Raw genomic sequence first — 26,948 nt, 5'->3', positions numbered from 1 at the left:
GGGAGCGGCGGCGGCGAGATGGCGGCGGCGTGCGGGGGCAGCCCCTCGCTGGCGGCGGGGGAGGAGGAGCAGGAGCCGCCGCTGGGGCTCGACTCGCTCCTGGAGGAGGCGGCGGCGGCGGCGACTGCGCTGCCCAGCGCCGGGTTCCGGCTAACGGCGGTGCGGCGGGAACCGGCCGTGAAGCTGCAGCACGGAGTCAGCGGGATGGAGCCGCTGGCCTGGTCGGAAGATCACCGGGTGTCGGTGAGCACGGCCCGCAGCATCGCCGTCCTGGAGCAGCTCAGCGACGTCCACAGCGGCGGGCAGGAGATGGTGATCCACCGCACGGCCGTGCCCGCGCCCTCCGTCTCCTGTCACCTCAAGGTGAGCCTCCTGCCGCAGCCCGGCGCGGCCACCTGCCCCTCCACCGGGCCCGGGGGCTGCACCGCTGCGTCCTCCCCGGGCGGTGACGGAGCTCCCGGGGGTCGCCTGTCCACCTGCGCCGCTCCTGTGCCCCGCAGCGGTGCGGAGGTTGTAACAGCACAGGGGAGCATCGCGCCCGGCTCGGTGCTGCGGGGCACAGGGCCCAGAGGCAAGCGGAAGGATGCCCTGAGGACCGTTCTGGGCTGCAGTTCTCTGCCGCCGATTCTCGCAGTGCTGTTTGAAGTAGAAATCCTTTTCTTTTCGGTTCGCCGCCCCAGCGGATTCTCGCAGCAGGGACTCCAGGGGGTGTGTCTGGCTTCGAACGCTCCTTGTGCCACGGAGAGGTGGCAAAGTTTGGGTGGATGTCTCAGGAGATAATCGTTTTGCTGGCTGGCTGATGGATTCGGTGCTTGTTTCCCGAGCAGCGGTGAGAGTCTGGAATAGCTTGAGCTGAAATACTGAGAGCTTCCCCAGCTGCAGCCTTATGCCGAGTCCCTTTAAGTACCCTAGAGAGCAGAAGTGTGCAACCAAGCTCTTTGGTGGGGCAGTCTCCATCTCTGCAGACATTGAAAACTTGCTTGGATGTGCTCCTCTGTGACCTTCTCTGGGTGACCCTAACTCGATGACCTCCAGAGGTGCCTTCTGACCTCTAACATTCTGTGTTCCAGTGAAGATTTAATAGCTGAGAGTCAAAACCACCCAAATTCAGGCCAACAATGAAGCTTAAATCTTGAAGAGTAAAGATTTGTGTTGGTTGGAACAGACCTTTAAGATCATTGAGTCCAACCATCAACCTAACATCACCGTGGCCATGAACCCACGTCCTGAAGTGTTGTGTCCACACAGTTCTTGATCACCTCCAGAGATGCTGACTCCACCACCTTCCTGGGTATCATTCAGCCCAACCATTCTCTAACTCTACCAGGGCTGGTGTGGTCCTTTTAGCACCTTTGAACTGCTTGAGGGTTTTTTTTCCTTATGGTTTTCTCAAACTTTCCACTTGGTTTGCTTTCAGACAGCTTCAGCAGCAGCCTTGCATCACATCCACACTTCTGCTCCAGAGAAAAAAAAGCCCTCAAGCAGTTCACAGATGTGCTGAGAGACATGGTTGACTTAGAGAGTGGTGGGACTGGAGGATACCCAGGGAGGTAGGTGGTGGAGTTAACATCCCTTGGAGGTGTTCAAGGAGCCTGTGGACATGGCACCTGGGGACATGGTTTGATGGCCTTAGCTTGATGATTGGACTCGATGATCTTGGAGGTCTTTTTCAACCAGAACAATTCAATGCATCTATCTTAAAAGGTTTCTTCCAACTCAAACACTTCTCTGTTTTGAGTGGGAAATCATTCCACAAAAGAATCAGAGAATCAAGCAGGTTGGAAGAGAGCTCCAAGCTCAGACAGCCCAACCTAGGACCCAGCCCTGGCCAGTCAACCAGACCATGGCACTAAGTGCCCCAGCCAGGCTTGGCTGCAACACCTCCAGCCACAGAGACTCCACCACCTCCCTGGGCAGCCCATTCCAATGCCAATCACTCTCTCTGCCAACAGCTTCCTCCTAACATCCAGCCTAGACCTGCCCTGGCACAGCTTGAGGCTGTGTCCCCTTCTTTTGCTGCTGGCTGCCTGGCAGCAGAGCCCAACCCCACCTGGCTACAGCCTCCCTGCAGGCAGCTGCAGGCAGCAATGAGCTCTGCCCTGAGCCTCCTCTGCTGCAGGCTGCACACCCCCAGCTCCCTCAGCCTCTCCTCACAGGGCTGTGCTCCAGGCCCCTCCCCAGCCTTGCTGCCCTTCTCCAAACACCTTCCAGCACCTCAACATCTCTCTTGAATGGAGGAGCCCAGAACTGGGCACAGCACTCAAGGGGTGGCCTGAGCAGTGCTGAGTACAGGGGCAGAAGAACCTCCCTTGTCCTGCTGCCCACACTGCTCCTGAGCCAGCCCAGGATGCCATTGGCTCTGCTGCCCACCTGGGCACACTGCTGCCTCCTCTTCAGCTCCTCTCTACCAGCACCCCCAGGGCCCTTTCTAAAACCAAGTCCTTTTTTCCCCTCTTTTAGGTTGGTCCAAAAAAGGAGGTGGCAGAGTGCAAGGAGAAGTTTGCCAACTCGGTGGACCCGACGGTCAGCCAAGCTTTCATGCTGGACAGAGTGTTCAACCCCGAGGGCAAGTCGCTGCCCCCACTGCGAGGGTTCAAATACTCCAGCTGGTCGCCGCTGGGCTGCGACGCCAACGGAAGGTGCCTGCTGGCAGCTTTAACCATGGACAACCGCTTGACCATCCACGCCAACCTCAACAGGCTGCAGTGGGTGCAGCTGGCAGACCTGACGGAGATCTACGGGGAGCGTTTGTACGAAGCCAATTACAGACTTCCCAAGGCTGACACTGCCAGGGGGGAGCTGGGAGACTTCGCAGAGTTCCAGCGCCGGCACAGCATGCAGACTCCGGTGCGCATGGAGTGGTCTGCCATCTGCACCACCCAGCAGGTCAAGCACAACAACGAGTGCCGGGACGTGGGCAGCGTGCTGCTGGCGGTGCTCTTTGAGAACGGCAACATCGCCGTGTGGCAGTTCCAGCTGCCCTTTCTGGGGAAGGAATCCATCACTTCTTGCAATACCATAGAGTCTGGAATAAGCTCTCCCAGCGTCTTGTCTTGGTGGGAGTACGAACACCACAACCGCAAGATGAGCGGACTTATCGTGGGCAGTGCTTTTGGACCTGTTAAGATCCTGCCTGTCAATCTCAAAGCCGTCAAAGGCTACTTCACCCTGAGGCAGCCTGTGGTCCTGTGGCAAGAGATGGACCAGTTACCGGTGCACAGCATCAGATGCATTCCTCTTTACCACCCCTACCAGAAATGTAGCTGCAGCTTGGTGGTGGCTGCACGAGGAGCTTACGTGTTTTGGTGTCTCCTGCTGATCTCCAAAGCGGGTCTGAACATCCACAACTCCCACGTGACAGGGCTCCACACCCTGCCCATCGTGTCCATGACTGCAGACAAGCAGAACGGCACGGTCTACACCTGCTCCAGCGACGGCAAGGTGAGGCAGCTGATCCCCATCTTCACAGAGCTGGCTCTCAAGTTCGAGCACCAGCTGGTTAGGCTCTCGGAAGTGTTTGGCTCCGTCAGGACTCACGGCATCGCTGTCAGCCCCTGCGGCGCCTACCTGGCGGTCGTCACCACGGAGGGCATGACCAACGGCCTGCACCCCGTTAACAAGAACTACCAAGTGCAGTTTGTGACCCTTAAGACTTTCGAGGAGGCAGCTGCGCAGCTCCTGGAGTCTTCCGTGCAGAACCTCTTCCGGCAGGTGGACCTGACGGACCTCGTCCGCTGGAAAATCCTGAAGGACAAACACATTCCGCAGTTCCTGCAGGAAGCCCTGGATAAGAAGATCGAGAGCTGTGGCTCTACCTACTTCTGGCGCTTCAAGCTCTTCCTCCTGAGGATTTTGTACCAGTCCATGCGGAAGGCTCCCTCGGAGGCCCTGTGTAAACCCTCGCACGAGGATGCCAAAGTCCTGATCTCGGATTCCCCCGGGATGGGCAGCACCGAGGACGACCAAGAGGAGGGAACCTCGAAGCGGGCCAGCAGGCAGGGCCTGTGCAACGCAGGCAAAGGCGCGGACGCAGAGGACGCTGCGGACGAGGCTCTGCCTCAGGCGAGCGAGGCGGGAGGCCGCGAGCCGATGGAGGAGAAGCTTCTGGAGATCCAGGGGCACATCGAGGCGGTGGAGATGCACCTGACCCGGGAGCACATGAAGCGGGTGCTGGGCGAGGTGTACCTGCACACGTGGATCACGGAGAACACCAGCATCCCCACCAGGGGCCTCTGCGACTTCCTCATGGCCGACGACGCCTGCGAGGACAGAACGGCACGAGTGAGTGCGCCTCTGTGCCCCGGGGGCTTCCAGGTTACTCCTGCCTCCTCCTCCCTCGAAAAGGCACCTTTGGGGTGGGCGAGAGGTTGGATGAGGCTTTGAGTGACCTGTTCTAGTGGGAGGTGTCCCTGCCTATGGCAGGGGGGTGGAACTGGCTGAGGTCCCTTTGAGGTCCCTTCCAACCTAAGCCGTTCTGTGATTCTATGGTAAGTGGGATGGTGTCTGCTGTGGAGCACAAAGATGTGCACCTGCTGGAGCGTGTCCAGAGAAGGGCCTTGAGGATGATCTGAGGGCTGGAGCTGCTCTGCTATGAGGACAGGCTGGGAGAGTTGGGGGATGTTCAATTTGGAAAAGAGAAGGCTCCAAGGAGACCCTTTGTGGCCTTGCAGGATCTGCAGGGGGCCACAAGAAAGCTGGGGAGAGACTTTTTCGGCTGTCAGGTAGCGATAGGATTGGGGGGAATGGATCTAAGCTAGAGGAGGGGAGATTTAGGTAAGATGTTAGGGAGAAGTTCTTCACCACAGGGCTGGGGACGCTGGAGCAGGCTGCCCAGGGAGGTGGTGGAAGCCTTTTTCTAGGATGTTTTTAAGGCCAGGCTGGATGGGCTCCTAGCAAGCTGATCTAGTGGGAAGGGTCCCTGCCCTGGCAGTGGCATTGGAACTGGATGGTCCTTGAGGGCCCTTTCAATCCTGACAGTTCTGTCATTCTGTGTGAATTGTCCTTCCTTTAAAGATAGAGTAGGAGGGACTGGAAAGGAACCAGCACAAGGGGACACAGCCTCAAGCTGTGCCAGGGCAGGTCTAGGCTGGATGTTAGGAGGAAGTTGTTGGCAGAGAGAGTGATTGGCATTGGAATGGGCTGCCCAGGGAGGTGGTGGAGTGGCTGTGCCTGGAGGTGTTGAAGCCAAGCCTGGCTGGGGCACTTAGTGCCATGGTCTGACTGATTGGCCAGGGCTGGGTGCTAGGTTGGGCTGGATGAGCTTGGAGCTCATTTGTGGCACAAAAGAAGTGATCAGGGAACCTTGCCCTGAGCAGTGAAGTCTCCTGCCCTTCTTGAGCTGGGGAGCCCAGAACTGGACACAATACTCCAGGTGTGGTCTCACCAGGGCAGAGCAGAGGGGCAGGAGAACCTCCCTAGACCTGCTGCCCACACTCTTCATGCACCACAGGATGCCTTTGGCCTTGGCCACAAGGGCACATTGCTGGCTCCTGGATAACTTATTGTCCAGCTTCCAGCAGGCAGCTGTCCTGCTGCCACCCAGGCTGACTGCTCTGTGTTCCCAGGTGCTGATTGGACACATCCTGAAGAAAATGAACAAGCAGACTTTCCCTGAGCACTGCAGCTTGTGCAAGGAGATCCTGCCCTTCACCGACCGCAAGCAGGCTGTCTGCTCCAACGGGCACATCTGGCTCAGGTGAGCTGTCCTGCAGGACATCCCCTTGGATGATTTAAACATCCTCAACTCAGACACCTGCTCCTGCTAGAATCACAGAATTGCTTTGGTTGGAAAAGTCCTCAGTGATCATCAAATCCAAGCTTGAACCCAACACCAGCATGGCCACTAAACCATGTCCCTAAGTGCCATGTATACAGGTTTCTTGGACAGCTCCAGGGTTGGGGACTCCACCACCTCCCTGGGCAGCCTGTTCCAACCCTTGGCCACTCTTGCAGCAAAGAAGTTTTCCCTGATCTCCAACCTAACCCTCCCCTGGCACAGTGTCAGGCCATTTCTTCTCATCCACCTGAGACAGGGAGAAGAACCTTCCTGTAGGTTTCCTTCAGGTATTGGCAGGCAGCTGTAAGGCTCCCCCCAGAGTCTTCTCCAGGCTGCACACCCCCAGCTCCCTCAGCCTGTCCTCACAGGAGAGCTGCTCCAGCCCTTGGACCATCTTTGTGGCCTTCTCTGGACTCACTCCAGCAGCTCTGTGTCCTCCTTCTGCTGGGGACACCAAACTGGAGGCAGTATTTGAGGTGAGGTCTCAGCAGACTCAGGGGCAGAATCACCTCTCTTGCCCTGCTGCCTGCACTCCTCTGGCTGCAGCCCAGCACGCAGCTACCTTCTGGGCTGCATGAGGGCACTGCTGGCTCCTGGGGAGCTGCTCAGCACCCAACACCCCCAAGTCTCTTTTTTTCAGAGCTGCTCTGAGCACTGCTGCCCTCACTCCTGGAGAGCACTGGGGACAGAACCCAGCCAAACAGAGCATCACTCTCAGGTGCACAGGGACAGGACCCAGCTGCCAGTCAGCAAACAAACCACATCAACCAAAGCTCTTGATAAAGCTCTTGTCCTTTCCCAGGTGCTTCCTGACTTACCAGTCCTGCCAGAGCCTGGTCTACAGGAGGTGTTTGCTTCGCGACAGCATCGCACGGCGTCCCACCCCAGAAGGTACCCTGGGGGGCAGAGTTGGGTGTTCACAGAATGGTTTAGCTTGGAAGGGACCTCAAAGCTCAGCCAGTTCCAACCTCCTGCCATAGGCAGAGACATCTCCCACTAGAACAGGTCACTCAAGGCCTCATCCAACACCTGCAGGGAGGTTGTGGAGCACAGAAGCACCCAACGTGATCAAAGATGACATTCTGTGCTTCTGTGCTCCACAACTTCCCTGGGCAACCTGTGCCAGTGTCTCACCACCCTCACTGCAAAGAACCCTTTCCTAACATCCAGTTTCAATCTCCCCTCTGCCACTTCAAACCCATTCCTCCTCCTATCATTCCCAGATCTTGTCAATAGTTCCTCCTCAGCCCTCCTGTAGCCCCCTTCAGATCCTGCAAGGCCACTCCAAGGTCTCCTCCAAGCCTTCTCTTCTCCAGCCTGCACAGCCCCAACTCTCTCAGCCTGTGCTCACAGCAGAGCTGCTGCAGCTCTCTGAGCATCTTGGTGGCCTCCTCTGGACTGGCTCCAACACTTCCATGTCCTGCTTGTGCTGGGGGCTGCAGAGCTGCCCCCAGGACTGCAGGTGGGGTGTGAGGAGAGCAGAGCCAAGGGGCAGAATCCCCTCCCTTGCCCTGTGCCCACACTGCTCTGGCTGCAGCCCAGCACAGGGTTGTGTCTGGGCTGAACTCACACTGCAGGCTCCTGTTGAGCTTTTCCTCACCCCAGCCCCCCAGGTCCTGTTCCTCAGGGCTGCTCTCAGCCATTCCCCACCCAGCCTGGAGTTGTGCTTGGGACTGCACTCACCCAGGTGCAGGATCTTACACTTGGCCTTGTTGAATGTCATGAGGTTGGCCTGGGCACACCTCTGCAGCCTGCCCAGCTCCCTCTGGATGGATCCCTGCCCTCTGGCAGGTTGGCTGTGCCATGCAGCTTGGTGCCATCTGCACACTTGCTGAGGCTGCACTGCTTCCTCTGTCCATATCACTGACAAAGCTGTTCCACAGCACTGGATTCCTGGATTTTTATCTGCAAAGTGCCTGGAATTTTCACTGACTTTGCTCTTTCATGCAGCTGTCAGGAGGAGTGCTAAATGCTCTGCACCTCTCAGTGTCCTGTTGGTGTCCCTGCTTTAGTGGCACACGTGAAAGTACAAAATAATGACTGCAGGAATTAATTTGGGAATGCTCCATTTTAATGAGAGCTGAATAAACAGAACCTGGGCTGGAGAGCTACAGCAAGTACTTTATATTCAGGTTGAATCTATTAGCATCCAGTTCTGCAAGAGCTGAGGGTCTGTGACATTCTCTTTCAGTGCAAGATGTATTGATCCAACACAGGGAAAGGAGCAGTTGGCACCTTGTTGGCTTAGGGCCCAGACCTGCCATAAGTACATCCTTCAGAGACAGTGAGGCAGGCTGGAGGGGGAGGGAGCTTTTGGCTTTGCATCCTCAGAGCTTGAGGATGGAAAAGCTGTGCAAGAAAATGGTTTTCCTCACAGCTGGTACACTTGAAAAACACAGTACAAGTTTGTCTTAAAGTGTGGGGGACACTTTGCCTCTCCTCATTAGGGCAGATTTAGGTTGCACAGCAGGAGAAAGTTCTTTACAATGAAAGTGGAGAAATACTGAAACAGGTTGCTCAGAGATGTGGTTGAGGCCCCATCCCTGGAGACATTCAGGGTCAGAACTGACATGGCCTTGGGTAGCCTGAGCTAGCTGGAGCTGCCCCTGCTGACTGCAGGGGAGTCTGGACAAGATGACCTTTGAGGGTCCCTCCCAAGCCAGTCCATTCTGTGATTCCATGTGGGTATTTCAGTCAGCACTAAGGAGCAACCACATAACATCAGACCTCTGTAGGGAGAGGCTGTACACTGAGTTTCCTGATACTGGAAGGGAAGAAACAAACAGGAACTGTGGGCTGCATGGTGCAAGAGCTCTAATTCCAGTTAAGGAGAGGGGAACACTGAATTTGTGGCATGGTGACCCTTATTTCCTCTGTAAGTGTCTAGAGGAGTGTGTAATGTTGGGCATGGACTCTCTCACCTCAGTTTTTCAGATGGCATTGGGTTGGAAGGGACCCTCAAAGGGCATCTTGTCCAAGCCCCCTGCAGGCAGCAGGGACACCTCTAGCTAAAGCAGGCTGCCCAGGGCCACACCCAGTCTGATCATGAATGTCCCCAGGGATAGGGCCTCAAGCACAGCCCTGGACAACCTCTTTCAGTATCTTACCAGCATTTTCTGTCCCCTGCTGAAGTGGGATTTAAACTGACTGTACTTGAAATTCCAAGGCAGAAATGGAGTTGGATTCCCCTCAGCTCAGTTAAATCCTGCATGGACAACATAAACCAAACCATATCCTCAGACAGTTTGTGTGTCTATCTCAGGCAGCCTTCCTGTGCTCATCTCTGCCTCCAGCTTGAACCAGTTTGTTTTCTTATTTGCAGATCCTGAATGGATCAAGAGGTTATTGCAAGGACCTTGCACCTTCTGTGATTCTCCTGTGTTCTAGAGGAAAGCTGCCTAAAGACTGAAAGCATTTTCTCTACTGCAGAAGTTCCCTTCAGTCTGGAAGGACGTTACTGGAAGGGGAAGACATTGTCCACAGCCCTGTAAATAGAACATCAGAGGTTCTAGAAGCTCCCATTCCATGCTTCAGAAGCAGCAGGAAGAGGGGAGTTGAGAAAGCAGTTTGGAACCACCCCATTGAGACGACAGCAGCTGGACATGCTTCCTCCTACCGCGAGGCAAGGGAAGCCTTGAAGACACAGTGTGACCTGTCCTTTCTGCCCAGCAGCTCTGTGAGTTCCTCACAGCTAGGAGAGGCACAGCAGAGCTGCCTGCTGAATGCTCTGGCTGGGTAGAGAAGGCTTCAGCTTGTGGTGCTCTGGTTTAACAAGAGCTGCCACTTGCTGCAGGTCATCAGACTGCCAATTTGTGGCTTGAATTTCTTGCAGAGTGAAGCTTTTGCCAATTTTCAGCCCTACAAAAAACTGAGGTTGGCTCTTGGGTTAGTGTCACCTGAAGGCTAGAAGTCTGCCTCTTGGCTGTCCCACCAGCATGGCAGTCAGAAGGGTAACAGTGGCTGCCTGGGGTGAAAATGGATCAGTAAGAGTCACTTGGAAATGTAATAATGATGAGACCAGTAGCAATGAGGTGAAACACTAATATTTATCTCATCCCCAATGCTCCCAAGCCTTTTACCCCACTTTCTGCTTCTAAACCAAGTTCTAACCACTTCCTAGACTTGCCAATGCAAGAGTTTCAAAGCCCTTGACCAACAGAAATCTCCAAACCCACCACCAATTTACCTAATTTTCAATTAATTGGGAGGCTTCCTCATTTGGGGGAGGTTAATAACAACTTTGACACCCAGTGACAGTTTCTCTCCTCATAATGCAGTGAAGAAAAGAAAGAAATGAACCAAAACTCCCAAACTCCACTCTGGTTAACCTGGGACAAGTAAAGCATCCACAGGAGGTCATGGTCAGTCACTGTGACCTTCTCATTGAGAGATTCAGAAACACACCAAGGGTAAAAGCTTCCAGAGGAGGGTGGTGAAGCTGTTCTGGCACCTTGCCCTTCTCATCAAGGGATAAACACATCAGTGATGTAGCATCTTTGCCAGTGAACTCACCAAAACCAGCCCCAGCTTATCTGACCTTCAGTGATTTCAGAGGATCCCTCAGTCAGTAACTGAATTTAAGAACAGCTTTTGACTCCCAGTGACAGTTCCTTGTAATGATGCAGTGAAAAACAACCACCCCAAAGTCCACTGTGGTTAACAGGTGACAGAGGAAGCTTCCACAGGAGCTGATGGAGGGTGGTGAAGCTCTTCTGTCACCTTGCCCTTCTCACCAAGAGATTCACAAACACACCAAGGGTAAAGCTTCCACAGGAGCTGATGGAGGGTAGAGAAGCTCTTTTGTCACCTTAACCTCATCAAGAGGTTGCTAAACACACCAGGGATGTAGCATGGCTGAGCCCAGAGGTTTGTTCTGCCTCTTCTCTGTCCTGTCCTCTGTCCCACCACTTTGTTGTTTGTTTTATTTTTCTTTGGCATCTTGTTCCTGTGGGGAGCAGGAGAAACCTTTTGACCTTCCTATGCAGTGTTAGAGGGATAATAACTCCAAAATGTGTGGGGCTTTTGGTACAGTTTGTCTTGTTAACTTAACCCCCACCTTGTCAAACCACCCAGAGTGCACCAATCTGCACACACAAAGTGTTGCCTTGTTTGTGATCCAGGACACTTCCAACTGTGGCTGAAATGCTCTGTAGCTATTTGAGAGGTCGAGGAGTTGCCCTGACGAGCATCAGGGCATGTGTAGGTTGCTGCTTAAGCTCCTTGGATTCAGAATATGTTTGATGTTTTCCTTCTTAACATTCCTCCACCTTGAGCAGAAGAAGATTGGTTTTCAGCCACCATGAAACCAGCTCAGCTGGCCTTGCTGTTGGCTGTTCCATGCATTAAGCAGGGTAGAGCTTAGACTGAGAGTAATGTTCCTAGAGCAGCAGGAGCACCTTCACCTGTAAAATAAAACCTGAGCCTTGTCTGTAAATATCCTTGGAAGTGACACCATCACTGTATTAAAGAAATGTTTAGTTTTTTATTGCTGTGCATTGCAAGTGGAAATTCCTTCAGTGTGTCTGCAGGAGAGAGAAGAATGTAGCTTGTGCCAGCTCCTAGTAAAGCAAAGAGTAACCTCCAGAGCCAATGTGTGTGTGCTTTGGGGCCAGCACTCCACCTTGGTCTTCTTCCCAGTGCTGATAGGGTTTGGGTTGAGTTGTTCTCACTCTAAGAAGGACATTGAGGGACTGGAGCAGGTCCAGAGAAGGGCAATAAAGCTGAAGGGTCTCGAAAGGAGCAGTTGAGGGAACTGGAGGTGTTTAGCCTGGAGAAAAGGAGGCTGGGGGGAGACCTTGTTGCTCTCTACAGCTCCCAGGAAGGAGTAGCTTTTGGTAGCAGCTAAGATGTGCTGCTTACACTGGTAACCAGAATCATAGCACTATTGAGGGTGGAAGAGACCTTAGAGATCACTGAGTCCAACCACTCAGGGTTTATCCCTCCTCCATCCAGGCTATCCAGGGCTGATGGCCAAGAAGAGCAGCTCTGAACTGTGCAGCTTCTAAGTACTTTCGTGCTAGAGGCTGTGACTTGAACTGAGGTGAAAGTCTGGGGTCATGAGGACCATGTCTTGGATATCCAACCTACAGCTCCTGCTCTGGAATGGGAGGCAGTGAGGCTTACCTTAATATAGCTATGGGTTGGGCTCTTCCAATCATCAAATGCACTGGGTTGAAAGGGACTTGCAGAGGTCATCTTGTCCAGCCTCCTCCCTCCACTCAGCAGGGACATCTCCAACTAGAGCAGAGCCTTCTCAAGACTGATCTTGAATGTCTTTAGGGATGGGTCCTCCACCACCTTTCTGGGCAACCTGTTGCAGTGTTCCACCCCCATTCACATCTCCTTTCCTTTTGTAGTTTCCCCCAGCCTGTTTGTAGAGAGGAACTGTGATGGTTGCTAAAGCACACAGGAGGCAATAAGGAGCTCCCTGATTTTCTCACACTGCCCAGGTTTTGCAGTGCCTCATGCATCAGCAGTGCCTGCAGGCAGCACAGCACCATCCATTCTGGCCTCATTAAGGCTTTCCTGGCATGCAAGAACCCAAGGCAAACATTTCTAGCCCTAGTTAAGGCTTACAAATCACACTTGTGCTCCTGTGCCCTCGACTCACATTTGCAGCAGACCTGTTTGTACAAGTTTCATCTCTGAAACACCAAGAGAATCATAGAATCACTCAGGGTTGGAAGGGACCACAAGGATCAGCCAGTTCCAGCCCCCCCTGCTATGGGCAGGGACACCTTACCCTAGAGCAGGCTGCCCACAGCCTCATCCAGCCTGGCCTTAAACACCTCCCTGGGCAACCCGTTCCAGGCTCTCACCACTCTCATGCTGAACAACTTCCTCCTCATGTCCACTCTGAATCTCCCCACCTCCAGCTTTGCTCCATTCCCCCCGGTCCTGTCACTCCCTGAGAGCCTAAAAGTCTCTCCCCAGTTTTTTTGTAGGCCCCCTGCAGATACTGGAAGGCCACAATAAGGTCACCTTTGTGAGGGCCCTGCCTTGGTGAGCTGCCCACTTTAAGCAGCACTGGGCGGCCCTGCAGGCACAACTGGAGGTGCAGCATCAGGAAGAGCAGGAAGAAGGGAGCCCAACCCTGCTCCTCAACGCCCCCACCACAGAGCAGGGTGGGGGTGGTCACTGAAGCTGTTGCTCTTCTGACTACATCTAAGCCCTGTGCAGCAGAGCTGTGCAAGGCCAGTCTGAGTTGTCTGCCAACAGGTTGCTCTCAAGGGGGCAGGATGATGGCTGGGGGTGAGGAAGGTCCTTCTTCATTCTGCCTTCCTGCACAAGTGCAGCTTGGTTTGCCAGCAAGAGCCCACCACGTGCCTGCTTCCTACTGACCATCATCATCATCAAGTGCTCGTTGGCATTTTACAACCCAGTTCATGCTGCTTATTGGATTCTTGCTGGCAGTCACCTTGTAAGTGGGTAGTTAGCAGCACTCCAGCACTTAACAGCATAATAAACTTCAGACATTGCTACTGCAGAGCCACAAGCTCATGTTTTTGTAGCTAGAAGTAAGAGCAGCAGCAGCTTGAGCCTCAGAGTGTGGCAGTCACAGCAAAAGGCAGCTTCATGGAAGCCCCTGGCTGAAGTGCAAGGAGGTGGGTTTGGGTTCTCAGTAAACAAAAGGGAAATGCTCAAAGTAGTTCCCAATCCTACTCCTCCCTCTCTGGTAGATTCTGCACCTGAATGCACAGGTGGCACTGGCTGGCTGCACTCCAGGCTCACAGTGAAGTGGGAAGGGTTTAACCAGAACTGGTACAAAGGTCTGCCTGGAGCTGCTCTGCTGGGAAACTGCAGAGGGGCTTGTAGGGACAGGATGAGGGCAAATGGCTTTGGGCTGGAAGAGGAGAGATTGAGACTGGAAATTGGGAAGAAATCTTTCCAGTGAGGGTGAGGAGGCACTGGCACAGGTTGCTCAGGGAGGTTGTGGATGCCTCCTCTCTGGAGGTGTTCAGGGCCAGGCTGGATGAGACCTTGAGCAAGCTGGGCTGGAGTGAGGTGTCTCTGCATGTGGCAGGGGGATTGGAACTGGATGATCTTCAAGGTCTCTTCCAACCCAACCCAGTCTGGGATTCTGTGAAATCTCAGGTTGAAAAGCTGCTTTTTTCTCTCTCAGTGTGGGTAGACATAGAATCAGTCAGGGTTGGAAGGCACCACAAGGAGCAGCCAGTTCCAGCCCCCCTGCCATGGGCAGGACCCCTCATGCTAGATCAGGCTGCCCACAGCCCCATCCAGCCTGGCCTTAAACACCTCCAGGAATGAGGCTTCCACCACCTCCCTGGGCAACCCCTTCCAGGCTCTCACCACCCTCCTGCTGAAGAACTTCTTCCTAACATCCAGGCTGAATGTCCCCATTCCCAGCTTTGTTCCAGCACCTAAGCAGCAGCAAAGCAAAGGCAAGAAACCAAAGGAGGCAGCAAGGGAAGTCTTTTGGGAGCTACAGGGTGTCCCTGCAGGGACTCTGCTGGAGGATTGGGTCTGGGGTGTTCACAGAATCCATAGAACAATGGAAGTTGGAAGAGACCTCTGGAGACCATCCAGTCCAAACCCCTGCTGGCACAGGCATACCTAGATCAGGTTGCCAGCATCCACTGATGGTGCTCAGGGACCGCAGAACCACAGCAATCTTGAGCTGATCCTTCCACCATAGAGCACCAAAGGACCTCACGTTTGGAGCAGGTGGACATGAAAGTTTGTGGAACTGCTGCACACATCCTGCTGCTGAACTTGGTAATTAGGAGCATAACATATAGGCTGTGGCACAACCTCCAAGCAGCCCTCTCCAGAAAGCACAGTGATAGAAGTGCCCATTCCAGACCCAGGCAAGCTCCACCATAAGTAACACCTGGCCCCTGCTGCGTCCCCACCACCTCCTCTTTACCTTGTTTTCCCTCATTGCTCAACATTTGTTTTAGCAGCAGAAGATGCTAATAAAAGCAAGCCCAAATTGGCTGGCAAGTGTGGCATTCCAATTAGAAAAGCCTAATTCCTGCCTTCCACCCACTGAACCTTTTTGGTATTAAGAGGGCTTTGCTATGCAAAGTGATGCAGGGACTGTTTCATTTACAGTAATTAAATGAATGTCAATTGTTTTAGTTGTTTCTGAGGGAGAGTTCTACATGAGTATTAGCATGTTCTGCTAACCCTTACGTTCTGCACTTCAGGCCTGCTGCAAGCCCTTGGGGGTTGACCATTGACCTGAGACTCCAGAGCCAGGCATGCCAAGTGCATCTCAATGAGACCAGCTCTTTTCTCTCAGTTTCTATGGAACCAGCAGAGCAGAACTAATATAGAGCCTGCATATAGATGAAAGAATGAAGGGGGGGGGAGGGAAGGGCTTTACAGCTAAATTAATTAAGCAGATGTACCTGTCTAATTAAAGATGCACTCCTCCTTTTGTACCCAAGCTGCAGTACAAACAGTATTTAAATGCACTCTCTCCCCATTTCATCTATCAAAATATTTGGTGGGAGCACTCAGATGAAGGTGATATTAGCAAGATGAGCTCCCCATGTATTATTAATAGGAGGGCTCCCAATTATGCATGACTGCTACAGCACATCTTTATAGCAGCAGCATAAAGCCTCCCCCCCTTCCAGCTGCCCAAGCAGGTTACCAAACAGCACATTTGTTACAGGTAAGGACTGGCACAAACACCTTTGCCCAGCTTGACAGGAGGGTTTGTGGCTGTGCCCTGTGAGCAGCTTCAGCACGACAGGCAGAGAGGACTCAGCCTGCACCACTGGTGCCAGAGGATTTGGCTTGCTTAGATTTCAAAGATCTTTACTCTGAGGCTTTTAAAGCTGCCCTCAAGGCTGAGAAATCCAATTCCCAGTCACCAACCCCCTCAAAGACACTGAAAATCCTGACCCTAAGCTCTCTGAACACAACAGAACATCCCCACAGTCATCTGGGCCAGCAGCAGGCTTTGCCCATCGGAATTCACTCTACAGGTGTGAGGAGGAAAATTGGCCTGAACCTCTCTGCAGCTCTCCACACAGACCCACACACACAGCATCAAAGGCAGCAACAAAGACCCAAGCTCCTTTACAGCATCAGGATCAGAGAAGCCACCTAAAACCAAAAGGCTCCTGGAGATGTGCCTCCTGCAGCCTCCCACACAGGGTGCCAGGGGAAAGCTGAAGCTCCTCAGCCTCTGCTCAAAGGGAACTCACACAGGAACGAAAACCAGAGAGAGGCACAATAAAGGCATCAAACTCAGCACTCCTCTGAATCACAGCCACAGATCACAGATCTCTCCCCTTCCTCACAACCACTGAGGAGCTGCATTCCCAGAGCAGAGCCTCAGCTGCCTCCTTTCAGTGCTCTGCTTCTCAGCAAGTTAAGAAAGACTTAGCTGAGCATTTTCTACAGCCAGAGCAAAGAAAAAGTGGGCACCAGCCTGCTCAAGCACAGCCCAGCCAGGCCAGCCTCAGGCTGGGAACTTCACTCCCCGAGGAAAATCCAATTTATCAACTTACCTGCTCCTGCAGCTCTTTGGAGCCTTAACTGGGCTCTGAAAGTGAGGGCCCTGCAACCACTTTTCTATGGCTCTGGAGATTGTTTCCAGCTGCTCTGAGTCTTCCTGCCCAGGGGATTATGTTAATTATTGTGCTGCTTTTGCTTGCTCTGTTTTTTTGTTAAGTGAAACTTCTGTTTCTTGACTGCAGCTGCATTCTACACTTGCTAAGACTCTCTAGGATCCAATCCTTCCTTTATCTACAAGCTGAAAGTTTTACTTTCAGCTCTTAAGAGTGTATGAGAAGCTCAGTCTTAAGTCAAGGCAGTGTAAAGGTGGTCAGTGCACCTGCAGAGTGTCCTGCCAGAACTTTCAGGGTTGGGCTAGATGATCTTTCAAGGTCCCTTCCAGCCCCTGACATTCTGTGTGTGAACTTTTAAAAGCCACCTGAGTTAAGAAAGGAGGAAAAAAATCCTCTGCAGCCCAGCCCCAAAAAGCTGCAATTGTCCCTGGGGAAGGGCACTGCAGGGCTGCAGGTTTTGGGTTTGTCTTTGTCTTTGCTTGCAGCAGAGTGGGACAGGCAGAGCCTGTGTGGTTTAGTGGAGAGCAGGAGGAGCAGAATGGAGACACAAACACATCTCATAGCTTTAATGCTACAGTTTGGCTTCGTGGGCATGACACAGGTGAGACAAAACCACTGCTCACTGAATCACAGGGTCAGGAAAAGGTGTTGGAACGAACCACAGCAACTTCCCTAGCCACAGGGCTTCACACCTGGGACCACTGAACGCTGGAACACAGCACAATGCCTTGCTCCCTGCACTTCACCCTGCCTTGGTGAGCTTCAGGTTGAACACAGCTTGGCTGAAACCTTCAGAGAGCCTCTCAATGCAGGGACCCCACTGCAAGCGCTCCAGGGAGAAGGTTAAAATCAGCTCCTAGCAATTACAAGGGAGTTAATTGTCTGCGTGGCAGGGGCTTAATGATGCAGCTCTCTATGAACTCAAAGATAACCTGAGGGTCTTGGTCAGCATTGACATAAAAGGCATCTGGATAGAAGTCCTCCAGCAGTTTGACGTTCCTGGAGTAGGCTTCCACGCGCCTCTCGATGCTCTCTGCCGTGTCCCTTGGGTGCTGCCTGAGCCGGGCTTGGATCTCTGGGGTGGGGGCTGGTCTGAACATGGTGTGGTACCTGCAGGAGAGAGACAAATGCCACTGCTTTGGCTGAAGTCAAGGCTTAGCTGCTGAAGATCACTGCCCGTGCTGGTTTGAGGCTAACTGGAATATTTTAACGAGTCTAGTCTGGGAGATTAAGAGTGGGGAGGTGATAACTCCCTGACCATCACACTGCCACAAGTGAAGAAGGCTCTGCCCCAGGCTGTGTGCCTGAGCAGATCACAGAATCCCAGCATGGTGGCGTTGGAAGGGACCTCTGGAGACCACCATAGAATCAATCAGGTTGGAAGAGAGCTCCAAGCTCATCCAGTCCAACCTAGCACCCAGCCCTGTCCAGTCATCTAGACCATGGCACTAAATGCCTCATCCAGTCCAACCCCCCTGCTTTAGCTGCCCAGAGAGGTTGTGGAGTCTCCTTCTCTGGAGACTTTCAAGCCCTGTTTGGATGTGTTCCTGGGTGAACTTGGCACTGACAGGGGGGTTGGATTTGCCCTCCAAAGGTCCCTTCCAAGCCCTACCATTCTGTGACTCAACGATTCTATAACAAAGCACAGGTTGCAAATCCACACCAGCCCCAGCAGGTGTTTAGGAAGGTGTTTGACTGTCACTTGTTGCCTGAGGTGCAGAAGGCTGTGAGCATGAAGGTCAGTGGTGGCACAGGGCAATGTGGCTGCCAGTGAGATGAGCTCCATGCTGGAGAACCTGATCCCACAGTGACCCAAATAAGTCTGCTCTACTGAGCAGGAAACATTAATATCTCAGCAGACAACCATCACAGGGGCTGGGGGAAGTCAAGTGCAGCAAGTTTGGCATTTTCCCCAGCTGGGAAGCCTTCAAAATTCCCATGGGAATGTCTGAAAACCATCTGCACTTTGGCTAGGCCTCAGACATCTTTCCTCAGAGTTATTTCACCAACTGCTTCAGTGGCCATGAAACTGTTAGGCCTGGGCTCCTCTCTGCTGAGGACCTCAGGCTCCAAGGTGAGCAGAGGAGCAGGAGCAGCTTGGTACCTATGAAGGTTTTCATTTGGCCTTTACAGGATCCCTAAGCAAGAGTCCAACGCTTCTGAGCTCCTTTAGGTGGAGTCTGCCTGCTGCTTTCATCTCACTGGCAGCCTTGGAAGCTGTTCAGCACCAGGCAGCAGGAAGCTGTTCAGCACCAGGCAGCAGGAAGCTGTTCAGCACCAGGCTAACCTTTCCCCAGTGACAGGATCAGTCCTCCGCTGAGACAGGCGCTCCAGGATGGATTCATAGGGCAGGTGGAAGAAGAAGACCCTGTGGAGAACAGAACAGTGGAGGGCATTAACACCCTGAGAACATCACTTGTGACCTTCAGAGCGTGAGTTAATCCTTCCTCAGAGGAATGGAGCACACAGAGATGGAAGGAGCAGAACCCTGACACCTGCAGTGTGTGCACAGGACCTCTCTGCCCTGGTTCAAGCTCATCAAGGCAGGAGCTCTTTGGCACACACTCTATGTGGTACTCCATGGCCAGTACAGGGTGGTCATGAGTCCCTGGGCAAGCTGCTGTGGGCGACCCTGCTGTAGCAGGAGGGTTGGACTGGATGAACTGCAGAGATCCCTTCCAACCTCCACCATCCTCAGCTCCCTCAGTCGCATCTCATCAGACTTATCCTCCAGGCCCTTCCCCTGCTTCCTTGCCCTCCTCTGCACTGGTTCCAGCACCTCCACATCCCTCTTGTAATGAGGGGCCTAAAACTGAGCACAATACTCGAGGTGTGGCCCCTGCAGAGCAGAGTCCAAGGGGACAATCCCCTCCCTGCTCCCGCTGGACAAATCAGATCACCATAAAGAACCAGGCTGCCTTTGAGAACTTTGCAAAAGAAACTTGCAGGCAGCAAGCAGAGCCCACAGGCTGTCAACCCTTCCTCCTTCACATCACCCCTCCTCCTGCCTGCTGCCTTCAAGGCCAGCCTTCCTCTTTTCCTCTTTGTCTGCCTCTCACAGAAGATGCTGTTTGCTTTCGACATCACCAAAGGAACATTTTACACCGCCCGGGTGGGATCAGACCAGATGAAAGGCTGAGCTTCCCCTCGGCATTCAGATAGCAGATTACTCGAAGCCCTTGTAGGATTTAAAGTTATGAAAATCACCTCTCTCTTCAAATGCTTCCAGGTAATGACTTCTCTTCACACCGTGGTAACAAAACAACAGCCAGGAAATAAAACATTCAAGATCTCAGAGATTCCAAAGACAGGGAAAAAGAACAACAGTTTCAAGACTCTTTTATCCCTTACACTCTCAACATTTTGTTTCCCTTTGTTTCCCTTGCCCAACAATGGCACCAAAACGTGATTGTCACAACAGGTAAGGGCTGCTGATGTGCCTCAAGATGAATATTCTAGCAGAGAGAGGAGCGGCGTTCACACAGCCCTGATAATTGATAGGGCTCCCTATTAGCGCCTGCAACAAGCCAGCCCGCTGAAGGATCACACCCTGCCCTATCAAGGAGGCTTTGTCGTGCCTCCCGAGTTGCTAACTCAAAAAAGAAGTCTTCTGCTGTTTGAAAGGCAGGAAGCCTGAAAAAAAAAACCAAACCAACAAAACCCAACCCAACAAACCTGCACTTAAAAAAGCTGCCAAGAAACTGAACTCTGAAAAGCTTGTCTGAGCCTCCCTTCTCTTGCGTACCAGACGCCTCTTATTAGCCAGCCTGGTGTCACCATTAAAGAGGAGTGCAGAGGGAAGGTGGTGGGAGAGTGGAGCCATCCCTGCTAAGGTGGATTTATTTATATACCTATAGACAGCCTTGTGTTTATTTCTTTTCATTTGGGCAGGCAGAGAATGTGCTCTGCAGCAGCACAGACTCCTCATCCCACGGTCCTGCCGGTGGGATGTGGGATGCTTTACCCTGCCAGGCAAAACACCTCCCGCAGATAAGAGGAAACGACACTCCCCAAGGCTGTCAGTTTAGAATTGCTCAGAAGCAGGGAAAAGAGGAAGGGAAAGAGAGAAAAAAAAGATGAAGGGGAAAGGCAGTGACAGAGCTGGAGTCTAGACTTAAAATACTTCCAATTAGAAAAGCTTTATCATCCTTTTGAAGGAGACACATACCACACACAGCCTATTATGCAGCCCCAGGAGGTTTACTCACACGGGTAAAACCTATTTCCATCTCCCTGTGAAGCGTGAGCCTTGCTGGATGACACAACTCCTCCAGCTCCTCCCGGGACTGCACAGTGACATTTCACCCAGGTCCCTCTCTCAGGCCACTGTGAGCACACAACAAGCTTGACCCTCCAGATGTCCAGGTAAGAGCTTTGGTGGACTTCTCTTGGAAATCTCAGGATCCCAGCATGCTGGAGGTTGGAAGGGACCTCTGGAGATCATCCAGGCCAACCCCTCTGCTCAAGCAGGGGTACCCACAGCAGTTTGCCCAGGGTCACAATGGCCAGATGGGGTTGGAATCTCTGCAGGGAGGGAGACTCCACAACCTCTCTGGGCAGCTTGCTCCAGGCCTCCAGCACCCTCACACCAAACAAGTTTCTCCTGTTCAGATGGAACCTTCTGGGTTCCACTTTGTGCCCACTGCTCCTTGTCCTGTCCCTGAGCACCACTGAGCAGAGCCTGGCCCCATTCTCTTGCCCTCCACCCTTTATGTCTTGCTGAGCATTGCTCAGCTCCCCTCTGGGGCTGCTCTTCTGCAGGCTCTCAGCCCCAGGGCTCAGCCTTTGCTCCTCACAGAGCTGCTCCAGGCCCCTCAGCAGCTTTACAACCTCCTCTGGACTCTCTCCAGCAGGTCCCTGTCTCTCTTGAACTGGGGAGCCCAGAACTGATCCCAGTACTCCACATGTGGCCTCATTAGGGCAGAGTAGAGGGGGAGCAGAACCTCCTTCAACCTGCTGCTCACCACATTCTTTTTAGGAGAGGGATCTGCACCCACAACCTTGACCTAGCATTTACAGCAGTAACTGGAGCAGCTCCCTGCCAGTGCTGGATTCATCCCCAGGCAGAGCTTGGCCCCTTTCACATACCAAGTGTAATTTTTTTGACACAAAGGAATCCTCTGTAAAGCTCCCTTTAGGAATCAGCCAGGCTTTGTATGTTGTAATGTGTCACAACTTCTATCAAGGGGAAATATGAAACAAGATGTCATCAGAACTGGTAGACAGGGAGGTGAGAAAACACAGCCTCATATCAAAGAATACTACATTATCCTGCTGGATTAGCATCTAGTGCAGCTTCTCTTTCAGAGTTGGCAAGCTGTTAGCTCAGCTCCTCAACAGGTGAATTATGTCAGCCAGCAGCACCGTGAGGCACAGCCTGGGGAGGCACCAAGAATCCTCCCTTCTTCCCCCCACGAGCTCAGCATCTACCCAGCAGCAACCCAAACCCATTTGGAACCTGCTGGAAATTGGTGCTCTGTTGGGTGTGGCTCTGTAGACCTCTTGGGCCATGTCTGCAAGAGAAATGCATCCCTAGGTAGAATCACAGACTCATAAACTCATAGAATGGGGAGATTCAGACTGGATTTTAGGAAGAAGTTCTTCATCAGGAGGGTGGTGAGAGGCTGGAAGGGGTTGCCCAGGGAGGTGGTGGAAGCCTCATCCCTGGAGGTGTTTAAAGCCAGGCTGGATGAGGCTCTGGCCAGCCTGATCTAGTGTGAGGTGTCCCTGCCCATGGCAGGGGGGTTGGAACTGGCTGATCTTTGTGGTCCCTTCCAACCCTGCCTGATTCCATGATTAACACTGAGCCACTTCATACTGCAGCACTTCAACTTTTTTGCTGAAACAGCAACTTTCCACATAGCAAGCTATTCATCTTTCCTGTGGCTTCTTGACTCCTGTATACCTTCCCCCCTCTCAGGCAGGTACCAGCTGCCATGTTCCAATTCTCCACACTCTGCAAAGAGAAGAAATAAAAGCCAGAAGAGAAGAGAAGAGAAGAAAAAAAAAGTAGAAAAAAAGGAGGCCCCTGCTGGCCAATTCTTGTTTAAAATGGTGCATAATTGATAGTGGCAAATCTACCCCAGCTGTGCCTAAAACCTCTCCAGGGGCAAGAAAAACACTCTCTGTGACTGTCATTAACTACTAAATTAGCAACTGCTCCTGGCACTTTACAAAGTACCACAGCAGTCTGCTTTAGAGCAAAGGAGAAAACCCAACCACCAAGCCAAGATTGTGGAGATCAGAGGCCTGTGTGATGTCCAACTCGCAGCAAACTTTGCTGGCTGGACTTTGAGAGGACCCCAGCAAAAGGAAACAGGAAGGAGCCAGCAAGAGAGAGAGAGGGAGAATAAAATCGTTGAGGTTGGGAAAGAGCTCCGAGATTGTCGAGTCCAACTCTTAACCCAACAGTGCCACCACAAAGCCATCTCCACAAAGACCACATCTGCACATTTGCTGAACACCTCCAGGGATGAGGACTCTGCCATCTCCCTGGGCAGCCTGTTCCAATCCCTGAGTGCTCTTGCAGCAAAGAAATTGTTCCTCATCTCCAACCCAACCCTGCCCTGGTGCAACTCAAGGCCATTTCCTCTTATCCTGCTGCCTCTTACTAGGTAGAAGGACTCTGACCTCACTCCAACCTTCTTCCAGGTTGTGAAAACTGACCACATCTTTTGCTTTCAGAAGCTGTGATGGATGAAATGGTTCTTAACTCTCATTTACAGAAGAAGCTGTTGGGAGGTTTTATTTATAGATTCACTGAATGGTTTAGGTTGGAAGCAACCATAAAGATCTCCCAGTTCCAACCTCCTGCCAGGGACACCTTCCACTAGCCCAGGTTGCTCCAGACCTCATCCAACCTGGCCTTGATGTCTTTTCAATTCTGAGCTACCTTCTGGTGAAAGATGCAAGCTTGTCTCTCTTTGGAGAAGCTATTTCAGCCTCTAGGTTTTGACCGAGAGGGACAACACATTGCAGCAACACTGAGACCCAGGTTATACAAGCAGCACTACAGGCTGGGGCCAGAGTGGCTGAGAGCAGACAGGAAGAAAGGGACGTGGGGGTGCTGGGAGAGAGGAGCTGAACAGGAGGCAGCAGAGTGCCCAGGGGGCCAAGAGAGTCAATGGCATCCTGGGCTGGCTCAGGAGCAGTGTGGGCAGCAGGACAAGGGAGGTTCTTCTGCCCCTGTGCTCAGCACTGCTCAGGCCACATCTTGAGTGCTGTGTCCAGTGCTGGGCTCCTCAAGAGAGATGTTGCAGTACTGGAAGGTGTCCACAGGAGGGCGACAAAGCTGGGGAGGGGCCTGGAGCACAGCCCTGTGAGGAGAGGCTGAGGGAGCTGGGGGGGTGCAGCCTGCAGCAGAGGAGGCTCAGGGCAGAGCTCATTGCTGCCTGCAACTGCCTGCAGGGAGGCTGTAGCCAGGTGGGGTTGGGCTCTGCTGCCAGGTAGCCAGCAACAGAGCAAGGGGACACAGCCTCAAGTTGTGCCAGGGCAGGTCTAGGCTGGATGTTAGGAGGAAGTTCCTGGCAGAGAGAGTGATTGGCATTGGAATGGGCTGCCCAGGGAGGTGGTGGAGTCCCCATCTCTAGAGATGTTTAAGAGTGGACTGGATGAGGCACTTAGTGCCATGGGTTAGTTAATGAGAAGGGTTAGGTGCTAGGTTGGGCTCAGTGATCCTGGAGGTCTTAATTAACCTGGTTAATTTGGTGATTCTGTAAGCACCAGCACAAGTGCTCTGCTCCCTTAGCTCCTGCAGAGGCTGCCCAGAGAGGTGGTGGAGTCCCCATCCCTGGGGTGTTCAAGAAATGAGTGGCCATGGCACTTGGGGAGATGGTTGAATGCCCATGGTGGAGCTGGGCAGGGGGTTGGACTGGATGATCTTAGAGGTCTTTTCCAATCCAAACTGTTCCCTCTGCAGGCTCACACCACGAAGAACCCCAAGCCTTTTGGCAGCCAGAGCCATTCCACGCCACAGCAGCCTGAAGAGCTTTGGGGGGCTGTGTAAGCCCTACCTAGGCACAGCGAAAGGCACACAGAGGCAGAGCAAATGTTTCCATTCTGAGGGCTCCAGCGCATATTTAAGCTTCTTCAGAAGGCAACAGTAACTCTTCCCAGACGTCTTAAGGAGCTCAGCTGCATCAGCACCTCCAGTCCAAACCGCTTTACATTTCTCCCCTCCTTCCTATTCTCTGCCTCCTCCTTCCTCTCTGCTGTTGTTGCAGCCTCTCTGCATTCCCCCTGGAGTTGGCTCCAGCGGTGCCTTACGAATCCCAGAGCAAGACGGCAGCCAGCACTGCTCCGGAGTAACTTGGCTGGCTCCGCTTCCACTCCCGGCAAGCTTAACCAGAGGCAGGCTCAGACCATCGACAGCCTCTGCAGCCCCAGGCACCCGAGGTCAGGGACCCGAACCCTCTTCCCCAAACGCAGCCCCTGTGTTCCCTTCCATGCCTCGCAGCCTACCCCTGCAATAATTGAGCTCTGCAAGGCAAATCTGGAGCGGAGCAAGAACTCCAGGGTTAAGCACTGGCAAACTCATCTCAGAACTGCTGCCTCTGCTACCTGCCTGCTGCTTCTCCTCTCTAGCACCTCCTGCTCCGAAGGTGGCAACTTCCCTTCCTTTAGTCAATAGATGGAATCCAATTGCTGGCAAATGATGTCCCTCTAAAACACTACCTTAAACCCCTCCCGACCCCAAACCCCCATCCCTTAAATACTAACTTTTGGTAGTGGTAGGCAATTTGGTGTGGAAAATCAAATCGAATCAAGAAGTGGCACCCAAACAGCTGAATAAAATAAAGCATTTGGTTATGGGGGGAGGAGGTTGGAATGAAAGAGTGGATTCTACTGTGTCACTTCATGTATGTGTCAAAGGAAACCGATTTGGAGATGGGGGCAATAAAAACTCCCCCTTCTTTTAAACACTGGCAAATAAATCCTCAAATGAAGTCGGGGAGGGGGGAAAAAACCCAACAACAAAAAAGAGAAGTGAAAAAAATCCCATTAAATATTAAGGCAGCATAGTATTAATTAAGAGGGGAGGGGGGGGGAGAGGAAAAAAGTCCATCAAGAGAACCCCAATATGTTTCCTGTGCCCCCAGGAAGCAGGGAAATTTCACAATCAAGTGTGTAAATGTTCTAAAAAAGGCTGCTGAATATTTTATGACTATTTGTCATAAAACAGAAATAATAACCACTGTGCAGAGCTATTAGAATTAATATTTATGCTGCCCGCCATGAAATATTCATGGGGACGGAGAAAGGGGGGCCCCGAAGACAAGAATTAATTTACATCGGGCTTGGTTTCCCCCCGCTGGCTTGATGTTTAAAGACGGCTTGACAAGGCTCCCTATGAATCCGTCAGTCACTTGCGGCGGTAGGTGGGGTGAAGGCAGGCAGGGGAAGGCAGAGAGGGAGAGGTAGGGAGGGGGAGGAGAGAAAAAACTCCAGGTCCGAGCTGCTGACAGCTCACAGATTGAGTTTCTGACAGCCCCAAAAAAAAAGACAAGCCCAAACCCTAACCCTCGCCCCCCACACCTTTGGTTTTTCGTTATTATTGTGAGGTTTTTTTTAGCCCCCTCCCCGGCCGCGCATCTCTTCTCCTTCCATCGCCCAAGGCTCTCTGTACTGGCACCCTTCATCCCAGCATCCTTCACCCTTCATCCCCGCCGCTCCCTCCCTTTCCATCTGCTGAAATTAAGGAATTAATGAGCGCTCTCGACTTTACAGCGGGGGCCCCAGGAATGTTTACTGCTGATTAAATTATAATGCGGCCCGAGCTGTATAATTCATGAACCAATTAAAGGAAGTGTTAGTTGATTTGATGGGCTGAGGACGTACAAAAAGCATTTAACTAATAGGGAACCGTGGGCTGCCGGTGGCTTTGGCTTTCTCGGATTACGCGGCTAATTGCTCTGCTTTATGGGGCTGTCAGGGATAGCCATACATATTTCATTGTTCTCAAAGACTTGGATTGTTCGCTGCCGTGTTGCTGCTGGAAGCTCAGCCAAACTTCGCTGTAGTTAAAGCCCTCCTCGGCAAAGAGAAAAAAAACCCAACCGTAGAGCTGCCTGCAGCAGGAGGGAGGAGGGAGGAAGGAGAAGGGCAGCAGGAGGAGAAGGCTTGGCTGACAAAAGGAGTAACTGAAAGCCTCCGAGTTAAATGTCACTTAGCAATTACATGATTAAAAGGTGCAACAGATGATAGTCTTTTGTTTTACAACTTTGGGGACACTCCTGTTGCCAGCTGGGGGAAATACTGGGAGGGGGAAATGGCATCACAGAATGGGTTCGGTTGGAGAAGACCTCAAAGACCTCAAAGGTCTCAAAGACCTCAAAGATCTCAAAGACCTCAATGATCTCAAAGATGTTAGGAAGAAGCTCTTTGCAGTGAGGGTGGTAAGACACTGGCACAGGTTGCCCCTGGAGGTTGTGGGTCGTGATTAAAAGGTGCAACAGATGATAGTCTCTTGCTTTACAACTTTTGGAGACACTCTATTGCCAGCTGGGGGAAACACTGGGAGGGGAAAATGGCATCACAGAATCAGAAAGTAGGTTCAGCTGGAGAAGACCTTGAAGATCTCAGGAAGAAGTTCTTCACGGTGAGGGTGGTGAGACACCGGCACAGGT

General features: G+C 52.6%; 2 protein-coding genes across 5 annotated transcripts in view; one reads left to right on the top strand and one right to left on the bottom strand.

Annotated features, from left to right (window-relative positions):
* The first annotated feature begins 1 nt into the window (after position 1).
* GTF3C4 (general transcription factor IIIC subunit 4) lies at positions 2-11,359 on the top strand. Its single transcript, XM_064171391.1, has 5 exons — positions 2-363; positions 2,461-4,281; positions 5,565-5,695; positions 6,579-6,667; positions 9,099-11,359. The coding sequence occupies exons 1-5, from the start codon at positions 19-21 to the stop codon at positions 9,161-9,163; spliced, it is 2,451 nt and encodes an 816-aa protein (XP_064027461.1). The 5' UTR covers positions 2-18; the 3' UTR covers positions 9,164-11,359.
* Positions 11,360-16,874: 5,515 nt separating this feature from the next.
* AK8 (adenylate kinase 8) overlaps positions 16,875-26,948 on the bottom strand; it is an 88,583-nt gene continuing 78,509 nt past the window's right edge. For all 4 annotated transcript variants that reach the window (XM_064171552.1, XM_064171551.1, XM_064171553.1 and 1 more), the window contains 2 exons: positions 18,611-18,691; positions 16,875-17,433 (listed from right to left, as the gene is read on the bottom strand). In XM_064171552.1, coding sequence (XP_064027622.1) covers positions 17,187-17,433; positions 18,611-18,691 — 328 coding nt within the window. In that variant the 3' untranslated portion in view covers positions 16,875-17,186. The remainder of the gene's footprint in view (positions 17,434-18,610; positions 18,692-26,948) is intronic.

This window comes from Pogoniulus pusillus, chromosome 35 (genome assembly GCF_015220805.1).
Source record: "Pogoniulus pusillus isolate bPogPus1 chromosome 35, bPogPus1.pri, whole genome shotgun sequence".
NCBI classification, from domain to species: domain Eukaryota; kingdom Metazoa; phylum Chordata; class Aves; order Piciformes; family Lybiidae; genus Pogoniulus; species Pogoniulus pusillus.
The sequence above is the reverse complement of the archived record's forward strand: the minus strand, read 5'-3'. Positions and strand labels throughout refer to the sequence as shown.